This window comes from Perca flavescens, chromosome 12 (assembly GCF_004354835.1).
Source record: "Perca flavescens isolate YP-PL-M2 chromosome 12, PFLA_1.0, whole genome shotgun sequence".
NCBI classification, from domain to species: Eukaryota; Metazoa; Chordata; class Actinopteri; order Perciformes; family Percidae; genus Perca; species Perca flavescens.
In genome coordinates this window covers 7,145,910-7,168,971 of record NC_041342.1, presented here as the reverse complement: position 1 = coordinate 7,168,971, position 23,062 = coordinate 7,145,910, and the positions used below count along the sequence as shown (strand labels likewise).

The window sequence follows — 23,062 nt, the reverse complement described above, 5'->3', positions numbered from 1 at the left end:
CCTATCTCTAATCCTTCCAGATTCCTGCTCATATCTGCCCTAACATCCAGCCCCGGTAGAACCCATCTGTGCTATTTGATATTTACAAAGAAATAACCGAGCTCAAAATTAAACAAGTGCTGAAACAGTAGTTTCAAAGTCGATGAATCAATTAGTTGACAACTATTTTTATAATCGAATAATTGTTTGTCATTTTTCAAGCAAAAAAGCTTAAAGCAACACTGAAGCACTTTTCCAGCTTTGGTCCCCCTACAGGTTGGAAGTGGAATTGTCCATTACCGCTGTCGTAATGTCTCATTATGTCTCACTGGAACTATAGATCCGCTACCCGATCTGGCAAACTTGCATAATGTAATGGACAATTCCGCTTCCAACCTGTAGGGGGACCAAAGCGGGCAAAGTGCTTTAGTGTTGCTTTAACGTTTTCCATTTTTAGCTTCTAAAAGTTGGGGAATTTCTGCTTTTCTTCATCTCATAGGGTATCTCAATATCTTTGAATGTTAAGCTGTTGTTGGATAAAGGAAGAGTTTTGAAGAGGGCACCTTTGGAAATTGTGATTTTTCACTATTTTCTGACATTTTGTAGTCCAAATTTATAGATGATTCAAATAATCTTTAGTTGCAGCCCTAAACCATAGCACCACCTGCATTTTGCACACGTGTGGCACCATGTGATCTTCTGTCTAAGCCAGCTGAAAGTACAGATGAAGGGAGGGAAGGAGAGTGTGGTTGGTCCTAAATGAGTTGGCTGCAGAAGCAGAGAGAGATGGAGAGAGATGGAGGGAAAGTAAACAACAGATGGCTGAAGCATGTTGCCGCTATTCGCAGCAGCAGACGCTACGCCAGCCCACCACCAGCCTCATGAGAGGTTACTACGCAACGGTGACCGTGACGACATGGGGTCAGAGGTCAAGTGCCTCTATGAAGACAGCCCAAAATGCCAGATTGTCATCCACATGCTGTGCCAGACTCGGCCAGCTGAGAGACACACACACACACACACACACACACACACACACACACACACACACACACACACACACACACACACTGAGAGCTTGTACAGTGTTAAATAGTGTTTTCTTTGGCTGAAGTTCTGCAGTGATGACTCTGGAATCTTCCACGCAGTGTCCACCCTTAACCCACCTGCCAGCCGTGATGACACATACTGAGGCAGCGTGTGTGTGTGTGTGTGTGTGTGTGTGTGTGTGTGTGTGTGTGTGTGTCCATGTGTCCGAGCACTGAACCTTCTCATGCTGAGAAGTGAACTGAGTGGCAGCGCACATTGGCTGCCAGCTGCCATGACCTCATTCACAGCGAGAGACAGAAAAAGAGACAGAGAATGGGAAAATGCGAATGGCCAAAATGAGATGAAGGTGTGTGTGTGTGTGTGTGTGTGTGTGTGTGTGTGTGTGTGTGAATTACACCATAACCTCAGTCTGTGGTGTGGTGACCGACTGGTTTGGTGGAAATAGTTGTGCTGGTGTCATCATTCTTTGTTTAAAAATAAAAACACTGTACAAATTGCCATTAACTTTAATGCACTTTACATTTTAGAGAAATACAATACTTTGATGTACTTTCTGGTGTGTATTTTCAGCTCACTATTATTGGCTTTCCAGGTTTCAGTGACTGGTTCATGTATAAATTGAGACATTAAAGTAGATACACCGACAACCAAGTAGGATTAACCAAAATTCCACAACCTACTGTATTGTCAACAGTATAACGAGGCTTAACCTTCTTTTTTGAATCTATCTGTAGGCAGTGTGCAGTGTTGACACTCAAATAAGCTGTGCATCACCTCCTATCGAGGTGGAAGACACTCTTACCAGAAGCTGCGTCAGTTCAGCGTACACATAAGAATTACTGGGTGCTTGTGATGCTCGAGGTGTTAGACAAGCAGCAGATGCATGAGGCACGTAGAGAGTCGTGTCATCTACTTCCCTGTCTGCCCCCGGTGTGACGGACTCTTTTCCTGTGAACAGGAAGCACCAGCTGCTGTTCCTGTAAGAGATCTCTACGTCAGTTACCACAGAGCTGTGTGTGTGTGTGTGTGTGTGTGTGTGTGTGTGTGTGTTTGTTTGTGTGTGTGTGTGTGTGTGTGTGTGAGAGAGAGTCAGAGATCAGCTTTTTTAGTAGCTTTATATGCTTAAATATGTTGTTCAAGACTAATGATTCTTAACTAAAATAACAGTGCATACTGAACTATGAATACATTTAATCCAACTATGTTTTTCTACTCATAAAACGAATTATGAAGTAGAAAAATCAAGGTACAATTTGTATATTTGTTATATTTATACGTATGTGTAAACTAAACAATAGCTCTTCTTTTTTTTTTAAACTAACATTAATTGGAACGTGCATTTAGGAGTTTATGTTCTTCTTTCAAAGAACAGATCATAGATAGGCGATCACCCCAAAGAAACTCGAAATTGAACTGAACTGAAACTGAATAAAAACTAAACTAAAACTGTCTCGCCCACACTGGAAATGTACACTTTACACAGAAAATGACATAAAAATGGAAATAACATTATCAAAATAAAACCACAATATCAGCCATGGTTATTGCTCACTAGAATTTGGGTTCATCGTGTATACATGTAGATGCCTGCTACTGTTGCATATTACCGTGTGTATCATACACTATACCATGTATCTATAAAGTGTGAGGGTAAGTCTAAGTCAAGCTGACTTTTTCAACTTTATTTCACTAAGGAACGGAGATTAATTATTACCTGGTGTTTTTGTTTTCCTCCCGTTGAGCCGATATTTTCGCAGACTCAGGCAGTACTCATTAAAATTACATTATCTAAATGAGAGCATGCCAGGTTCAAATCTGGGTAATGTTGCACAACTGGGGAATGTTTGCATGCATTTTGGTATTGCCTTTGGTATGACTTTGTGAAGAGGGTGCCAGATGAGTTAGAGGAAATGTGTGTATGTGTATATGCTTGTGCATCCTGTTCATTGTTTATTCCTATCAAAACAAAGCCACACCAAATCTGTGAAACAGGGAGTGTTGCCAACACTTGCCACTAGTGTAATTCTCTTGGAGTTTCTCTTTTTGCATTTCACTTTCAATCATCGTCTCTCTTGTTAGTCTTTGTTCTTTTTCATTGCTTAGACTCTAGTTTGCTAAAACTAGCAGTGGTTAATCATTAGAGGAGTTAATACCTGCTGTATATATATTATATATTTATATATTTAAATAGTTCTTTCTCTTGTCGTTCTCTCAACAGGAGTGGCAGCAGTTCTGTCTTTCTGAAGACATTTGTGGCATGAAATCAGATCGCATCCGTCTTTCATTCATCACCTCCTCCTTAGTCTCCCTCCCCCACTCTCCAGTTAGAAACTCTCACCTCAGCTCCACCGCATTGATGAGGTAACGTCAAGCTCTACGTAGCGCAGCACCCACCTGCACAGACACCACCTTCCCCCCTCCCCCTTGCTTCCCCTCCTTCTGTCAACCTTTCCACGCAGCCATGGGGCAGAAGATCTCTGGCGGCATCAAATCGGTCGACAGTCGCGGGGAAAGCGGCGGCTCCCCGTCCTACCGGCCTTCGGCGCACCGGCGGCAGCACCCGGAACTGAGGGGCCCAGATTTCTCCAAACCTCAAAGGCTGGATCTCCTATTGGACATGCCGTGCGCCGGACCGGAGACCCAGCTCCATCACGCGTGGAACCCCGACGACCGCTCGCTCAACATCTTCATCAAAGACGATGATAAACTGACATTTCACCGCCACCCGGTCGCTCAGAGCACGGACTGCATCCGGGGGCGGGTCGGATACACGAGGGGTCTCCACGTGTGGAAGATCCACTGGCCATCCCGGCAGCGTGGCACCCATGCCGTGGTTGGGGTGGCAACCTCCGACGCCGCTTTACATTCGGTCGGCTACACGGCGCTGGTGGGGTCGGACTGTGAGTCCTGGGGCTGGGATCTGGGACGCAACAGGCTCTACCACAACAGCAAGAACAGGGCTCACAGCACGCTGCCCACGTACCCTTGTTTCCTGGAGCCGGAGGAGTCGTTCACACTGCCGGACTCTCTGCTAGTGATTCTGGACATGGACGAAGGGACGCTGAGCTTCATGGTGGATGGACAGTATCTAGGAGTCGCATTTAGAGGACTGAAGGGCAAGAAGCTGTATCCCGTCGTCAGCGCTGTGTGGGGACATTGTGAGATAGCCATGAAGTACATCAACGGCTTGGATCGTAAGTAGCATATATTAATTACACTAACAACTCTTTACAAGCTGGATGGTTAGGTTATTGACGAAGAGTACTCAATGCTGATATTTCATAATATTTGTCTATACAATAGTCTTTAACCCTTGTGTTGTCTTCGGTTCAAAAACAACACGGATGATTCCATGCAACGCGCTTCGCAAGTACAACAAATGATTGGATGTCTACTCTCATAGAATTTGGGGGGTTTCATTCAATTTTTTAGCATTTGAATTTCTTTTTTAAATGTTTTGAAACAGTATCTCAACTGAATGTTGACATATACCAATGGGATTATCTCTGCTTTAATTTTAGTCTAAATAATTCATAATTTCTTGTTTTTTATAACTCAAGTATTAGGTGTCATTTCCTATAAATGAGGTTTATTGACCATGAATTCCAAATATAAGTGTAAAACTAGTAATAAGTTGGCATTTGTGGTGTTTGTACATGGTAGTGAAAAGAAGCACTAAACATCATAAAAAGCAGCAAAAACATTGAAAAAAAGCCACAAGTGACACAAAAACAAAACGTCAGAAAAAGTGTTGATTTTTCGACCCGGGAGGACGACAAGTGCATGGTCAAATGGAAGACAACACAAGGGTTAAATTCATTGTTGCTGTTAATACAGGAATAGAAAAACCAACAGTGGTACCCAATAGTGACATCTCACCACATGTCCTAGGTTGTGGTAAGACTTTCAGCTTGTTAAGCAACTCTGTAAAGTCAGAGATTGTTTATTCGACACACTTTCTTTGACAGCAAACGGGGTGGAATATGTGCAATATTTAAAGGGAGTGATGACACCAGTTTCTCCAAAGGAAACATTGAGGCGGTAGTTTAACTGCTCTTCATGTTTCGTAATAGCGTGGGCTGTGGTTTTATAGAATTCTTCTCTATGCCATTGTTGCCGTTTTTTTTTTTAAAGCCAAAGAGCAAAAGTGTGGGGAAAAAAAGTAATTTGTCGTTGTGACATTGGGTTTGTTGAATTTGTTTTCTACTGATCATTTAACTATTGGTGATGGATGTTTGGTTTTCATTTTCTCCTGTCCATGTTGGAGCTTCTCTCAGACTCATTTCTCCTGACATTACTGAGCAGTTCATGTGCTAGGTACCTGAGGAAGCATTAGCAGATCATTTTCTCATATGTAGTCTTACAAATGGTACCTGCAGGTATCAACAGCACATTACCTTGCTCCTTTTGGCTGTTTCAGTGATAGTCATTCGGGTCACTATCATTTCTCTGAATTGAATGGTTCCTAATAGGGTGTAACAATACATCGATGTAGATCGATATATAGATGCAATCATCAACGATCCAATATTATCGATACAAAGTGAAAATATTGACACATGTTGTCATCTTCAAGATGCGCCTTTATTTTGAAATAAATAGATACACATACATTGTCTTTTTATTAGAAAGAGTAGTTTGTTTTTAATTTAAATGTCTGGAAGAGCTCGTAAAATTGTCAAATCATATTTGAGTTGCTTTTTGTAAATATATATAAATGCAACCGATTGTGTTAAATGGGCTTATGTATCGTCTCGTATTGGTCGCAGGTCCCTGTATTGAATGGAGCCGAAATCGTATCGTGGCAGAATTTATGATATCAGTAAATCTTGTATCGCTGTCCAGAGAATCGTGATGATATCGTATCATGATAGAAACGTGCGCTTGACACCCCTAGTTCCTAATTGCAGCAACAGCTTTCTTTCTAAATATAGAGGTTGTTGTGTCTGTGCAAAACTGCTGTGTTTTCAGTGGTATGAGAGAGGAGATGAGTGCATAAAGAGCAGTTTGGATGTTGGGGTTGAGGTATTTGAATATGGTGTGTTTTGTTCCCAGGAGACGCTACATTCTGTCTGAGTCCCACTGTCTGTCTGCATGTGTGTGTTATGAGAGAAGAGACAGGCTTCTCCTCCCATCGCAGTCTAAACAGTGACTCTTTGAACAGCTTGTTAGAAAAGCTCTTAAACACACAGCATGGACACCTACACACACTTGCCAGGGAGGGAAAGTGTGTGTTGTGAAAACACGCTTATGATCTGAATCTGGCCGTCTTCCCCCTCTGTGTTTGCAGAACCCCATGGGTATTATTTGATATCACAACAGGGTGTGTTTTTTTCCCCGTTCCCCGGCAAAAAACTGAGAGGAAACCCATCTCTCCCTCTCTTCGTAGTTTGTGATGTCTGATTTTAAATTTTTTTTGCCCAATCAACTCAAATTCCTTTGTTAATCTTTTCTTAGAAGTCCTCCACGACATCAGGAGCCTGTTTTTTTATACCCTTAAAAAAAGGCTAAATTGAAAGACTTGAAATTCTTAACCTCCAGTTTAAGTCCTGCCTGCTGTATGTGTGATGGCTGGTAATCTCCTACACTCAGGCCTAGTTCAAAGTACATACTTTGGCTGTTGAAAGCACCTCACCTCAGAACACTTCCCATTTATGGAGCCATCTGCTGGATTTCACAGCGAGTCCGTGTGACGGGCCACCTAGGAGAAAATAGAGAATATTGAGTGTGTTCAAAGCCCTCGCTTCTACAAGCATATATACTTCATGCTGTGAAATGAGGTTTGACTGCTAAAAATGCTAAAAATGCATGGAAGAGAGTGAAGGTTGAAAGGTTCATCCTGATAGGTGTATCTAAAGGAATAGGAAAAGAGGGAGTTGGTGGAGGAAAGGAGGCAGGTAGGGCCTCCTTTAATAATAAACACCTTCATTTAAAATTGTGTGTACAGTACCAAACATCATCAAAGGAATTCAGGTCAGGACTTTGAGTCTTCATTTGTTTTTCTTCAGGGGGCAACTGGTGTTTTCACACCACTGTATGTGTGTGTGTGTGTGTGTGTGTGTGTGTGTGTGTGTAAGAAACATACGGACACAGACAGAAAGAAAGAAATGTGTGTATGTGTATGTGACAGCAAGGAGTAAAAAATACACATTTGCTACCAGAGCACAAAACATTTGCTACCAGAGCACAAAACAATGAATAAGAGTAAAGGTCCGGTCACACCATATAGTGGCGCAGTGAAATGAATCAGCGCATCGCTAAATATTTTGTTTACATAGCGAAAACTCACAGGACTAGATCAACTATCGTTGCTGGTGCTAGCACGCTAGGAATATTCTAGAGCTAGACAGTCACAATAATCAAGCTTGTTTCTTTGGATTGCACATCATTTAATTCAATAAAGAGTTCTATGAAGAGGGGGAAATGCTTGTTAACGGTCCTTCAGTAAGCTTGTTAGCTCGGTCGCTAACAAGCTTGTTAACTGTCTGTTAAGCAAGTCTGTTGCTAACAGGTCAATGAGTTCACACAGTTTATTTAAAATACATCGACTCCTGTCTTATAAATGTCTACAAACCATTCTTCTGTTGTGGACCAAATTATACTCCGACGGAAGACTGTTAAAAAAAAAAAAACAGGTGGGTGGTGACACACAGCGAATTAATAACTTACAATAGCTTCCTTTGTTCGTATCGAATCTTTTATTATATACATCGCACATGAGAATTGAACTCTTTGGTACTAGAATAATAAAATCAATTGCTTTTTGTTAGTCCAAGATTGTGCAGTTGAGTTTTTCTTCTTCTGGTGAGGTCAGAAGCGTTGTGAAGGGTGTATGTTTTATATATATATATATATATATATATATATATATATCAAATCCACTGATCACAGAATTAAATGACTTTGTTAAAATATCTTACCGTTTCACCAGGCAACTATTAACTCCGAAACTCATAAACAAAATAAATGAAATCTTATTTGTGCGTGTGTGCAGACAGACAAGACAAAGGCTTACTTGAGAGACAGACCACAGGTAGGGGAAATCCACTTGGACCACCAAACTTGAAACAATACTTTTGGTTTCTCATTCCATTCACACATTCATAGCCGAGAGGTCTTTTTGGGGTTATTACTGCTCCAGTCGTTGCTATGACTGTAATGAGAATAATATCTCAGAATAATATGCTCAGATATATATCAGAGGTGAGATAAATAGCCTCGGGGTGCTCCCTTTGTTGCAGAGTGGGCAAACTGAGTATGATTACAGTCTGTGTAGCGGCTTGGTTCAATATCAGTTTTGAATTGAATCGGCTTACCAGCACCGCAGATGACTCGGATAGTGACAATGAAGTCATAATTGCCGTCTGCCTGTGAGTGTCTGAGTGTGTGTGTGTGTGTCTGTGTGTCTGTGTGTGTGAATGGCAATGTAGCAGTATGCGGTCAGCTAACAGACACTGTATCATATAGCAGTCTTTTTTATTTCTGCTTTCTTCCCTGGTATTTGGTGTATCGTTTGTTAAATGTGTGAGTTTAAACGTAAATGAGTGTAACGTATTTAAATCTCTTCTGTGTGTTTATGAGTGCATGGTCGTGAAAAATCCTCTGGGTAGTTGAATAATGACTTTATCTAACAGGTCCTCCCATGGGAATTGACTATTGGATTGTTTGCGATTTATTGTTGTTGTGAGGGGAAACAACATGACTGCAGGGTATTAAACAGAGATTTACAGACGCAGCGTCTCTCTCTCTCTCCTCGCAGCAAACTCTCTTGTTTTTCACATCATTCCGGCTCAGGCCCGGCTGCACCACGGCCAGTCGATCGTCACTTTGCTCCACATTAGCTCATTGCTCCCATTCCTGCAGTAACGCAACACACGCCGGCGAGACCTATAACCAGCAGCGCTCCAGGTTGATGGTAGTTTTGGGAAGATCACACAAAGCAATCTGGGTCAGGGAAGTATTTGCACTCATGCAAATAAATGCTGAGCGAGGTTGAAACTGCATTATCCTGTAAATGTGATGTAAATTATTCATCCTTCCAGCACTCTGAAGAATTTCTCCTCTTCCATCGAGAGGTGAACAGGTCCCTGTTTGACAGATAATGTATAGTTCACTTAATTGTTGCTATGTGTAACTAATTTATTTTGCTACCTTGAAGCACTCTTTCATCTGCTTCTGTCTAATGCAGAGACCTTTAAAAGGGGACCCCTAGGGGGTCCTCAAAATGACTGCAGGGGGCCACCAAATTATTAATTTTGTGAAACTTTTTTTCAAAATTGAAAATACAATTTTACAATACAATATATACTGTATACTGTATAGGAGGGGGTCCCTGATCCATCTCTCTCAGTTAAGGGGTTCTAGGTTTAAAAAATATTACCTGTTCTAATGTGTGGATATCTCTCACATGCACACACACGTGTGCGCGCACACACACACACACACACACACACACACACACACACACACACACACACACACTGTCTAATGCAGAGACCTTTAAAAGGGGACCCCCAGGGGGTCCTCAAAATGACTGCAGGGGGCCACCAAATTATTAATTTTGTGAAACTTTTTTTCAAAATTGAAAATGTCTTTAAATGAATCTAACATAGTATTAGCAACCATAAATCAGCCTTTTTGTGAGAAAAAAACATAAATGATGGGCTTACTGGCCTATAGTTAAGGTAGTCACTAAGGCCATCCACAGATACAGTTATTCCAAAGGATTCACTGTGCCACATGTATGTGTAACATTAAAACATGATTTATAAAATCATGCCAACAATTATTATTTTAATAGCTTGGTATTCTATGCACCAAAAAGGTGCCATCCTACATGTTATTGTAGGCCCAGTTTAATACGCAACTACATTTTATACAATATATACTGTATACTGTATAGTAGGGGGTCCCTGATCCATCTATTATTATTTTAATAGCTTGGTATTCTATGCACCAAAAAAGGTGCCATCCTACATGTTATTGTCTAACTACATTTTTACAATAGGGGTTCTAGGTTTAAAAAATATCCCTGATGTCTCTAATGTTAAGGGTTCTAGGTTACAAAAATATTACCTGTTCTAATGTTGCATATCTCTCACACACACACACACACACACACACACACACACACACACACACACACACACACACACACACACACACACACACACACACACACACACACACACACACACACACCAGACTCTATTGCATAATCTGCCAGTTTAATGTTGCCTTCCTTATTAACTAATGCACAAACAAAATGACCTTTTTCTAAACCATTAGAGGCCAGTGTTTGGCACATATGACTATACTATCAGTTGACATCCTTGTAAATCAAATTTGGGAGATTGGTTTTAACATCAGTTGAAGGATTACATTTCTTTCCTGGTTGTGAAACTAATGCCAGTGCATTTTGTTTTACCCCAGTTGCTGAAAAGTTAACATTAAAGGTTTATTATCCACCATGCGATATGATTTACTCGCTCAAACCAGTTTCAGGCTCATACAGTTCAGCTGACCAGATGACAGACCAATCATTACCGTCTCAGATACGGGAAGTGAGGGAAGCAAAGAGAGGAGAAAACGGTGTGGAACAGTGAGGTTGGGTTGAAAAGAGGGAGAGGCGAGTAAATAAAGATGAGGGAGAGACAGTGACAGAATGGAGGAAAACAGGCAGAGAGAGAGAGAGAGAGTGACAGGGAGAATAAGTCAAACCAGGATAAGATCCTAAAAGTAGCGAGGCCCATACTGAAGTTTTATCAGGAGATGGATGGAGCCAGAATACAAAGACAGTGAGAGGGAGTGTGTGAACAATAAGGACAGCAAGTAGAGAGCTAGCAGAGCTGTGCAGTTGTGTGGGATGATGTGAATGAGACACTCAGCTGATCAGCTTCGGATAAAAAAAATTATCATACTCTTAAAGATGTTTGAAAAGTGCATTGCAACACCCCCACATCTCTGCACCATCGCTTTGTCTATTTTAACTGCACTGTGTGAAAAATGTCAAACACACACCATAAAGTTGCTGGACTTCCAACTCTGCTGAAAGAAATGTGGCATCTGTAGCATGCAGATACAAATACTAATGCTGGGTTTTTGTTTGCAGGGATTAATTGATTCTTCGTAGTTAAAATCACAATTGCAGGCTTATTCAGGCGTCACATTCCAGCAGATCTGTCAACGAGAAGCAACCCACTTTTTCCCCCTGTAAACTGGCCTGACCTCCCTCCCTCTTCACTACTGGAGCACATGAGCTTATACACTCCAGGCCAGACTTAAAGCAGCTGCTGCCACCGCTGCTGCTGCTGCTGCTGCATGCAGACACCCATTCACCCAAACTACAGAACACTGGGAGCCATTCATGACCAGCTAGTACATGAAGGCCATAGCACCCTGCGGTAACACGCTTTTAGAGCTCGGCGATATGGTAAAAAATTCAAATATCACGATATTCTTGACCATTTACATCAATGTCGATATTGCGCCGATATTGCATTGCGGACTATTGGTGCTTTTACAAAACATGGACACAATGAGAGTTTTGATAAATAATCACCAATAACGTGGATGTAACGACTAAGTGGGTAAAGGCAAATAATAAAACAGCTAGTGAATCTGATGAATCCAGACAATTACATCACTTTACTGTAATGCAGCCTTTAAAGCCTCTGAACACCCACGCAGGTGATTTCAGTTAATCTGGCTGATTCAACTCTGCTCAGGTTGAAAGTGGGCCGGAGCTTGGATCGGAATTTATTAGATCACAAATATTTTCTGCCAATAAGAATGATAAAGCTGTCATCTGCCCTGCCCTCGCAGGAGCAACAAAGCTAACAAGAGACTCAGGAAGATGTCAATCAATCAGTCTATAGACCTTTTCCACGGCAGACATGTTGACATGTCATAGTAGAAAAAGCACAGGTGTATTCAAAAGCATTACTGATGGCTGCATTCCACTTAGGATTCCACTCACTGAAATAGCTTACTGGGACACTTGATGGAATTGAGCCATCGTTAAGGTTATCAATTTCAGCTGTGCTTTTCCTACTATGACAAGTCAGAATGTCTGCTGTGAAAAAGGTCTATACACACTCACACACTCCTGGGAAGAGGGCTAATCAACCAGGTTAACTGGAAACACCTGTGTGGGTGTAAAAGACAAAACTGTGTCATAACACGATATTACCATATCCAAAATTTAAGAGCCTTATATATCGATGTTGATATAATATTGATATATTGCCCAGCCCTATGTACTTTGGTTACATTCAGTATGGAGGGTTGGCCTGCACCCCTATGGTCATTTTGTCTTTCCACTGTGCAGTAGAGCACATACAATTAAAACAGAAGAGGTATGTTCTGCTGTCACATTACAATTAAAAGTATTCTGCTAATCTCTATTTATTATTGTGCGTTCCTTAGCATACTTTCTTCTTCTTATAGACTTGTCAGTATAAACACTTGGTTTAGTTATTAGTTATTGTTGGAAAAACAAACTGATCTGAAATGAGGTCTTTCTGGGTTTGTTGTTCTCGCTGACACAATATATCTGCTTCCCAGTACACTTACAAATACAAATTATTTCAATAATTTCCGTTATGATCGTTGTAGTGTTTGTTCTAGATATGAATTTGGGTTGTTTGTTGCTTCACCCAAATCACAAGAAAACCGTTTCTCAGTTCCCCTTTTGATAGTTTTGGTTTAATCTGCTGAGGTTTTGAGATATTCATCTCCCAGACTGCCGACGCCACTGCAACACAATGAAGATGAAGTTTAATATGTGCTGCTCAAAACGAAGGAAAACTCAACAGCAACATCTCCTTCCGGAAACAATTCTGTTACTACTTTCTACTGAAGAAATAGTCCCAAATAAGTGTCCACATGGAGTTCTGCAGAACATCCCGTGTACTGTGCGTGCTGTCATTCCTTGTGTGCGTGCAAACATCCCCAGTGCATTTGCTCTATCTCTGCTGGTGCCGCTGTGTACCCTCCGACCAGGTGGCACAAAACGAAACTATCTACACGTCTAGATGCCACTTACAGTAAGAAAGAAGATGTTTTGAGTTGGGTAAACGTATCCTTTAAAGCCAGTTTATCTCCAGAAGGTTAGGTTTACCTCAGCTCCGCTTGGTTCGTTGCACTTACGTTTCACTCTGTTCCATTACAGGTGTGTTCATGTCTTTGAATTATAAATCTTCCTGTTGGACAGAGGGACTCAGCTTACTAGTGGTGGCCCGGTGGTTAGCAAGCTAGCGCTCAGAGTTTCAGACTAAACTGCTGGCTGTGTGATATGTGGGTCAGTGGGGTAGTTCTTCAGCTTAACTTAGCTAAGCTGCAGGCATAATGGCTTGCACTCTGCTTTGCCTCCCTGATTTGTCTCCCTTTCCTTTTTACTGTCCCATGTGCATGCCCGTTTATTTTTGGCTGCTTTCTTTTCTCTTTCTTGTTTGTTTCCCCTGAAGTGTTGGCTCCTCCACATTTAGACAAGCCATCAGCAGCTTCTTGCTAGTGCCCACACATTGTACAGACACACAAAAGTATGTGTTTTTCTTAGACTACCTTACCCTGATATTGAGTAGCTCTAACACAAAGTTCAGGTTGTATTGATCATTTTAAATGCAAACTCAAGCCAGTTTCCCCCTAAAATGCCTGCACTATAAACTACACAAAACTCATTAGAACCTTGATTGTGCTCATTTTTATCGTGGCTAATTTACAGTGCCTACGCAATTACTTAATAGCTTCTGCAAAAAAGTCTGAGTGGAAGCAACCGATATTCTCCCAAAATTGAATGTCCTTGTTGGATGGATGTCTTTGCAGCTATGTTCTGTGACTTTGCTATTCTTGAAATAATCTAATAAAAGTCAGTGATTGGCTGTTCTGAAACTGCATGATTAAATGACACAGAAAAGGCTCCGATGTATGTTTGAAAGTGCCTCCTGTTTCCTTCTTCGTCCTCTACTTTGAGATCTGAACACCCTCGGCTCCGGCGGGGAACACTGGTGTCATGTCAGCGTGCTCGTAATCAAATATTTAACGGCAGAGATGAATAGAGAAAAGGGACACAAAAAAAGAGGCAAGGAAAAACATAACACATAAAATGAGACAGAGAAAATGAAAGAATAGCAGTAGGGAAAAAGAGGAACATTTATAAAACAGGAAGCCTAAAAAGTGAAGATAGTGATTTTTTTTTTATGATGTCTAGGGTTGTAGCTTTCCGAAAAGATGCCCACTGACAAAAAGAGCGTATGAATAAAGCAAGAGTCAGTGAAGGAAAAAAGAGGCCAAAATGGAGAGGATATGAAAAGATAAATACACAGTATATACACACTGCTAGACAGAGGCAGCAGTGAGATGTGCGGGTAATCGCTGATCAAAGTGTGGCAAGCTGGAGTGAAGAGTGACAGATGTGGTGTAAAACACAAAGAAAGAAAGGAGAGAGGTGTAAAGAGTGGGCAAATTAAAAGTCACGTCAAGTGACTGGTTCCCTTCTGTGAAGCTCACGTGAAGTGATAAGCGATGGAGGGATGAAGGAGGAGGGCTGCTCAGAGGGGACGGAGGCAGCGGAGAAACTGGCTGCTAATAAAGAGCTGCAGGCCAAAACATCGAATGATTAGTGAAACTAAGAGTGCTACAATATGAATTAGTGTTTTAGACGCATATTCACACACAACAACATGTACTGCTGTAGACTCATAGCAAGCATTTGATTTAAGGAAAGAAGCTTATTTCTTTATTTAAAGAATGTAATCATCATAAGCAGATGACGTGTATTACTCTGTTTATCAATATCTGTATCACTATCTAGTCACAGTGATTCTCTGTTTTTCAATGATGCACCCTCTTATATTAATATATTTTTTTTTAGTCAAGTATGAATTGACCAGTGCAAAACATTTTTCTGTAGAAAAAAACAAAAAAGAGCCTTAAAGAGGTATGCCTACATTACAGCGCCGCACCATCATTGTGTGATTTACTAAACAACACCTTGTAGTTGAAAAACACTTAAATGCTATTTCAAAATCCATCTCTAAATTCATTATTTTATTTCAATTGTTTTAGGAATTATGTATAACTGATATTTCTTTCTAAATTAACATTTGGAAAAAAAATCCTACGTACCGCTTGCAACAAATCCTACGTACCCCCTGCAGTACTCCAAATTTTCCCCTAGGGGTACACGTACCCCCCTTTGAGAAGCACAGCACTGTCTTAACCATAGACTGTATAATATTAATGGACAAAGCATCCGGTTCGGCGAAGTGCTGCAAATGCGGAAATGCCTTAAACCTGCATTCTATCTGAGTTCCAGCAGGGGGTGACACGTGCGGTTGCAAAATGAGGTCGGCTTCTGTAGAAGTCTATGAGAAAGAGACCCACTTCTCACATGATTTATTACCTCAGTAAACATTTTCATAATGAGTTTATGGTCTCAATTGCTAGTTTTAAGTCTTCTGCAATAAAGAATGATGTTCATTTTTGTGAAGTGAAGTCTGTAACGTAACATTGAATGTAAGGGCTCCTCCCTCATATCTCATCATCTTATACAGTCTATGGGCTTAACAGACTACGATTCTACAGCCATGCTAGCAGCTCTGTGATGCTGTACTTTGGCACAGCCACTCTTAGCTAACGCTATCATGCTAACATGCTCATAATGACTGTTAGCATGCTGATGTTTGGAAGGTGTTTTTATAATTTGTTCTCCGTCTTGGTTTAGCGTGTTAGCATGCTAACATTAGCTAAATAGCACTAATCACAAAGTACAGCTTGAAATGGCTAAAAATGGAATCGTCCGCCATCTCTAGCAGAAGAACTAAGTACACGGCAACTAGCTCTTATTGTTTTAGTCCTGCTGTTAAGTGGTGCCTTTGCTTCAGTCGTTCATGCAACTTTAATTGACCGTCTAAAGCCCTGTGTCTGTATTACTGGTAGGCTACAACACTGACCTGGTTTAGCTCTAGGCTAGCCTTTTTGAACCAGATCAACTGCAGCACAGAACCTTTGCATATTAAGTCAAATTCGTTTTCTCAAATTATTTCTGGTAATCCTTGATTCAGCCTAGTCTTGGGTTAACTAAAACCAATTTCTTGATAAAGGAAGATTAGAGTTACTCTAGGACTCTATACATGTGCTGTTTATCCTTATTTTTCTGCTTCTATTGTTTTATCTGCTTCTTCTCATTGATTCCACCACATTAATGGGCTTTTATTGATCCATTCCAGGCTTTTTTTACAAGCACCACAAGGCCAGATACACAAGCACCTGCTCTCAGTAATGAGCACAGGTGCTTGACATTTATCTTGTTTAACACAAGTAATGAATACCGTTTAGGAAAAACTGTTTTAGAAAGCCACTTCTGGAAGAACTACTCTAGATTAACTCCCTGCTGCTGCACAAGAACACATTGGCATTATTATGATGGTGATTCACAGATATACTGGAGCTGTCTCTATAGCAACCCAACTGCCAACACCTTCATCTGAGTGCCTCGAAGATATTAAAAGCTGGATGCTGGAAGGTTTTGTACCGGCTTCACTAATGGACAAGGCATCCTATATTCCAATGTAAAGTTTGATGAGCAGGCAACCAGGGTTCTTGTTTTGACTGGTCACCCTTGCACATGGCACAAGTTTTTAGAAATCTATTAAATAAGCGCAATGTGGTGTTACCTGCAGGACAGTTGTGACCTGTTACATCAACTGCTGTCTCTCAGACAATATGCAATGTGAGATACAGTGTATTAACATTTCAATATAATATATTCCTTTGCAACAGCAGAGCTCATTAGTTGGACTTTGTGTTTGTGTGTATGCGCGTGTCTGCGTGCGTGCGTGTGTGTGTGTGTGTGTGTGTGCCTGTGTATTTCTCCATGCAAACATGCTATAACTCTCCAAGGAGCCCATGGGCAACACCAAATCTACTGTTTGCTTTCTGCCAGTCTGCTGCCTGGTAGCAACTAGATAGTGGCAGGCATGCTGGCTTAGTTACCAACTGTCAACTGAATATTTTTACCCTAAATTTTTTGGATGGCTGAATAAGAAAAAGAAGAACTTCAGAAACACACCCACAGGGAACTACGGAAGTAGATCTACTTTGCATCATTTTTAGTTGACATTACCATTTATTGCACAATTTCCTTTTAGCCACTTTATCTTCACACATTATAATTCACATTGCTTGTATAAAACCCGAGCCACAGAGAGACTGAGAAGGAATGAGGCAGATGGAGGAGTAGAGAGGGATAAGCGGACAGAAGGATGGTTATGCAATGACTGATCAACAAAAGGAGGGAATAATACGGAGCTCATGGGGAAAGGATGAACTGTGGGAGAAAAGGTGTGAAAGGCTGGTGCTTCCCTGGGAGTCACATACCTACGGGAGCTGACCGGTTAACATTTCCCTACTGTACCATTAAGTGTGTTAAAAGCCCTGCTATTAGTTTTGTGCGCTGAGAGAAGTTACGGCCGACTGAATTACTGCAGAAAAACCCCCCAGAGTGATTTCACACCTGATTATCTTACCGTTTATCCCAGTTCTCTGTCAGAACCAATCCATTTCCCCTCATCTGTTCCACCCTGTGTGTGCAGTTTGTGTGTGTCGTACAGAAAGGGAGAGTCTATCCAGACATTCTGTAGGTGTTGGTGGAAACGTATTGCATTTACTCTATTAGGACTTAGAAGCTGTGTCATTTTTAGCAGCAGGTCAGTCTGTGGGAGACTCATTTGAATGCAATTAACTTCCCAAAAAAAACCACTCTAACAGGAATAAAACCTTATGATTCACCACAGCACCAGCCAGCAGAGATTCAAGGAAATGCATGCAAGCGAGGAAAGCAGAGGAGCTGAAATCAGTTTTTTACAAACCCCATAAATCCCGCATTTAACACGGCCACAGACTAGACGGTGAGCCACGCTTTTCCCAGACACAAGTGCCCTTCCTTGGAGAAGGGTTTTTATAAAGATAGAAAGAGACTATTACCTGTTTTACATGCATTGACAAAAACATAAGGTTTGTCATTGTTGATTCATACGGGCACTGTTTTGTTAATTTACGCTCCCAACACACACACACACACACACACACACACACACACACACACACACACACACACACACACACAGTATTATTATTAACGGGAAAATGTAATCATTTCCCGTCCCTGTAATGAATGAAGGCAAGATAATCATCAAGAATCTTTATTGACCTCTAATCAACACGTCAATTACGCTGGATTCCTTTGTGAGCTCTAATAGATTCGGCTCTGTCTCTCGACCCTCTCTCATTCTGTCTCTGGTATTCTTCTCCCCTCATACGTCATTCACTGCACCTCTCTTTTCGTCAGTTTTGTCAATGAACACCTAGTCGTTGCATTACAGGCAAAGAGTTCAGTTAAAGTGACCTACTGGCACTAAGAGCCTGTATAGTCAGTCCACCGCACCATCGTTTGAGCTAACCTTTTTCCAGCTGTCGGCTCTCTTGCGACACATAAGGGGGAACCACAACAGTCTGTCTACGTACGAACTCGCTCTGAATTGTATCCATCTGCTGCTGTTGAAGACAAGTTGCACCGTTTCCATGACAACACTTCTTTAACATTTCTTGTTTGCACGTCTTGTGAGAATGAAGTCATGACTTTAGTTAGGTGAACAGGGTTCGCCTTAGCACTCAGGAATCCTGTCCTTAGCAACAGAAAGCAGAGACGTGATGTAATGGGTTTTGTTTATGTCCTTGAAAAAACCTTTCAATCGTGGAAAGTTGACAGAGCTTGCTCTTTTCCAGCAAGTAAGTTCACACAAATTTTCCCACCTTCACACATGGGTAGTCGTGTGCTGTTTGCCACTGAGCAGCTCTACTGGAGCCGTTTAAGGTAGAGTGCCTCGCTCAAACACTCTTCTTTACTCTCTTCAGTAAGTGGCATTGAGCGTTCACTTTTCCATTTTTTCATTCACGAGAAACCAGGTTACTCAGAGTGTTTTACAGGTAAACGGAGAAGGCATTTATGAATTGTAACCTGGTGACATATACTGTACACACTATAATAATAATCAGAATTGTCCCCTACCCTGACCTTATTTTGAAAGCATTGCTTCATTATTTTAACAGTGGTGATGCAAGACAGGCTCCTTTCATTCCACTGCATTGTTGAACGGCAAGTTTTTGTCATGCACATGTGCACATGTGAAAAGAAACCTGGTTAAATGTACATTTGGGCTGGGGAAAACAGGTATGTACAGTAAATGACAGAGCTGTAAACTGTAAGTACACCAATACTTCTCAGGCTGATGTTTTTTTATTCTCCAAAAGTAAGATAAAATAAATAAATATTAGAGTGCATGTCAGGTTAATTTGACCTGTGATGAGTCACCTGCTGTCGTAGCTATGTTGTACACCTAATGAAGCCAGGACGTGATGTGCATTGTTCAGTTCAATATTTTGCTTATAATATTCAGGTACATTAATAACTGTAATTAAAAGCAACCCATCTGTGACTTAATGTGCAGCCGGCCAACATTTTCCACTGACATTGTTCTTTCTGTGAAAGCTCAATGAGCATGCTTTGTGTTTTCATGTGTGTGCATGATCACACCTGTAAGGGCCATTTTACAGTCGCCGTAGCTGAGCTGGCGCACGCAAATGTGACGTCAAAATGACGTAGCTCTCGCTGGCCCGCCAGGATTTTCAGTGCGCGACCAGAGGGCCACCACTCTATTTCTTTCAGCAGCGCGCGACAAAGCGGAAACAGGAAGCATGAACAAGCTTGAGGGCAACCGGATGCCAGGACTCTCAGAGTGACTGCAGGTCTCTCTTGTAAACTTAATGGGTTAAGATGAGTAAGATTTTCTTCTTCTTCTAGTCCATAGAAATAGCAAAGTCGGTAACATTTCCTCATTAGCGCCACCTCTGTTCAGGAGAAGACTGCAACTAGTGTCGCGACCACCACGCGCGAGTATAAACAGTTATGGCGCTCCCATGACATCACACTGGCGCTCGACAGGTCGGCTGCGGCGAGTATACCCCACATTTAACACTGCTGGTTTCAATTAATCAGGCAAGTTAAGTCTCTTTTGTTAAAGACTTTACATTGTGTCTGTTTCTCTGTGACTGGATACATTCTGGATGTTGTGGAAATCCTACTGGGTCCTAAGTAGGCAAACTGATGGAGCATCTTTAATAGAAAAATGACTGATTTGACAGCTGGACACCTTTTGAGCAAAGACTGTCGTGAACAAGTGTTATCTGAGCCTTAAAACAGAAATAAACAAGAGCAAATGCAATATATATATATATATATATATATATATATATGAATACACAAATACAAACAATATACTGTATAAATAATTTATATAAATCAATTGTAATGTGTTATTGTTCATATTATTGTCTGTAATTGTAATTTTTCTGTTTGGGGAAAAGTGAGGTGTCACGGTATAGAAGAACAGCAGCTGGTCCTTACGGTTGTAATGAAGCCTTGCCCTGGCTTTGATGTTTACTTATCACACCTGTTTGTCTATGAACTGCTTGTTACTGAGATTAACTGAAAGAGCCCTGGTAAACTTCCTACCGAAGAAGCCTAAAAAAAGCCTAGCATTTGTAAATGTATTGATATATAATTTGTGTGGATAAAGTTAACATGGGCTGTCAATAAAGGAATGCTTGTGTCTCTTGTCATTTGGAGGCTCACAGAGCCAAATGTATAAGATTAAAATGTCATAGTATAGAATGTTGAAAATAATTTATAAAAAAAAGACATAGCATAGTATGTTGAAAAAAGTCATAGTATAATATGTAGAAAAAAGTGATAAAAATGTCATTGTATGGTATGTTGTAAAAAGTGATAAAAAGTCATAGTATAGTATGTCGAAAAAAGTGATAAAAAAAGTCATAGTATAGTATGTCGAAAAAAGTGATAAAAAGTCATAGTATGTCGAAAAAAGGCATAGTATAGTATGTTGAAAAACATTGATAAAAAGTCATAGTATAGTATGTTGAAAAAAGTCATAGTATAGTATGTCGAAAAAAGTCATAGTATAGTATGTCGAAAAAGTGATAAAAAAGTCATAGTATAGTATGTTGAAAAAAGTGATAAAAAAGTCATTGTATAGTATGTCGAAATAAGTGATTAAAAAGTCATCGTATAGTATGTTGAAAAAAGGTATTAAAAAAGTCATTGTATAGTATGTCGAAATAAGTGATTAAAAAGTCATCGTATAGTATAAAAACGTGATAAAAAGGCATAATATAGTATGTTGAAAAAAGTGATAAAATAGTCATAATATAGTATGACGAAAAAAGTCATAGCATAGTATGTCGAAAAAGTGATAAAAAAGTCATAGTATAGTATGTTGAAAAAAGTGATAAAAAAGTCATTGTATAGTATGTCGAAATAAGTGATTAAAAAGTCATCGTATAGTATGTTGAAAAAAAGTGATAAAAAATTCATCGTATAGTATGTCGAAATAAGTCATAGTATAGTATGTTGAAAAAAGTAATAAAAAAGTCATAGTATAGTATGTTGAAAAAAAGTGATAAAAAGTCATAGTATAGTATGTCCAAAAAGTGATAGTATAGTATGTCAAAAAAAGTCACAGTATAGTATGTTGAAAGAATTGATAAAAAAAAAGTCATAGTATAGTATGTCGAAATAAGTGATTAAAAAGTCATAGTATAGTATGTTGAAAAAAAGTTATAAAAAAGTCATCGTATAGTATGTCGAAATAAGTCTTAGTATAGTAGGTCGAAAAAAGTGATAAAAAGTCGTAGTATAGTATGTCGAAAAAAGTAATTAAAAAGTTATAGTATAGTATGTCGAAAAAAGTCATAGGATAGTATGTTGAAAAAAGTGATTTCAAAAGTCATAGTATAGTATGTCGAAAAAAGTAATTAAAAAGTTATAGTATAGTATGTCGAAAAAAGTCATAGTATTGTATGTTGAAATAATTGATAAAAAAAAGTCATAGTATAGTATGTCGAAAAAAGTCATAGTATAGTATGTCGAAAAAAGTGATAAAAAAGTCATAGTATTTTATGTCAAAAAAAGTCATAGTATAGTATGTTGAAATAAGTGATAAAAATTCATAGTATACGTAGTATAATGGACCTCAAAACTTACTGAAACATATACGATTTGAACACACCTTCTGTCTTGTAATCATTCTCTTTTCACCCTCAGATATCTGACCTGACAGAAAAAATTTTGTTTTTGGCATATTTGTATTTCACATAGTATATCGGACCTCAAAACTTAATGAAACATATAGGATTTGAACTCTACCTTCTGTCTTCCAGTGAGTCTTTTATCACCCGAGGTTATCTGAGCTGACTGAAAAGTGGGTGCTTTTGGCATATTTGTCTCTTTTACACAGCATATTACACTTAAAACTTACTGAAACATATAGGATTTGAACCCTCAACCTTCTTGCTTCCAGTCATTCTCTCATTACTACAGTATGTCAAAAAAAGTGTTAAAAAAGTCATAGTATAGTATGTCGAAAAAAGTGATAAAAAAGTCATAGATAGTATGTCAAAAAAGTCATATTATAGTATGTGGAAAAAAGTGATCAAAAAGTCATAGTATAGTATGTTGAAAAAAGTTATAAAAAAGTAAAAGTATAGTATGTCGAAAAAAGTCATAGTATAGTATGTAGAAAAAGTTTAAGAAAAAGTCATTGTATGTTATGTTAAAAATAAGTCATAGTATGTCGAAAAAAGTGATAAAAAAGTGAAGCACTTTGATTTTATCTGTAAAATGTGCTTTATTAAATAAACCTATTATTATTATTATTATTATTATTATTATTATTATTATTATTATTATTATTATTATTATTATTATCTAGGCTAGTTTCCCCCTGGTACCAGTCTTTGCTCTAAGCTAGGCTAATCATCTCCTGGAGCTGCCTCTGTTCTACACGCACACTGAGGAAATTGAAATCAATGCCATTGTCCAACAGAAGCAATTTTTCTTCCTCTCCCCTGTTGATGCTGAGTGATCAATGATTACTTTAGCTGTTTCACATGAACT

The 23,062-nt window shown here is 39.7% G+C and overlaps 1 protein-coding gene across 3 annotated transcripts in view; it reads left to right on the top strand.

The window, feature by feature from the left end:
- Positions 1–23,062, top strand: part of LOC114565423 (SPRY domain-containing SOCS box protein 4) — an 87,500-nt gene that overhangs the window by 45,533 nt on the left and 18,905 nt on the right. For all 3 annotated transcript variants that reach the window (XM_028593462.1, XM_028593463.1, XM_028593461.1), the window contains exon 2: positions 3,248–4,223. In XM_028593462.1, coding sequence (XP_028449263.1) covers positions 3,491–4,223 — 733 coding nt within the window. In that variant the 5' untranslated portion in view covers positions 3,248–3,490. The remainder of the gene's footprint in view (positions 1–3,247; positions 4,224–23,062) is intronic.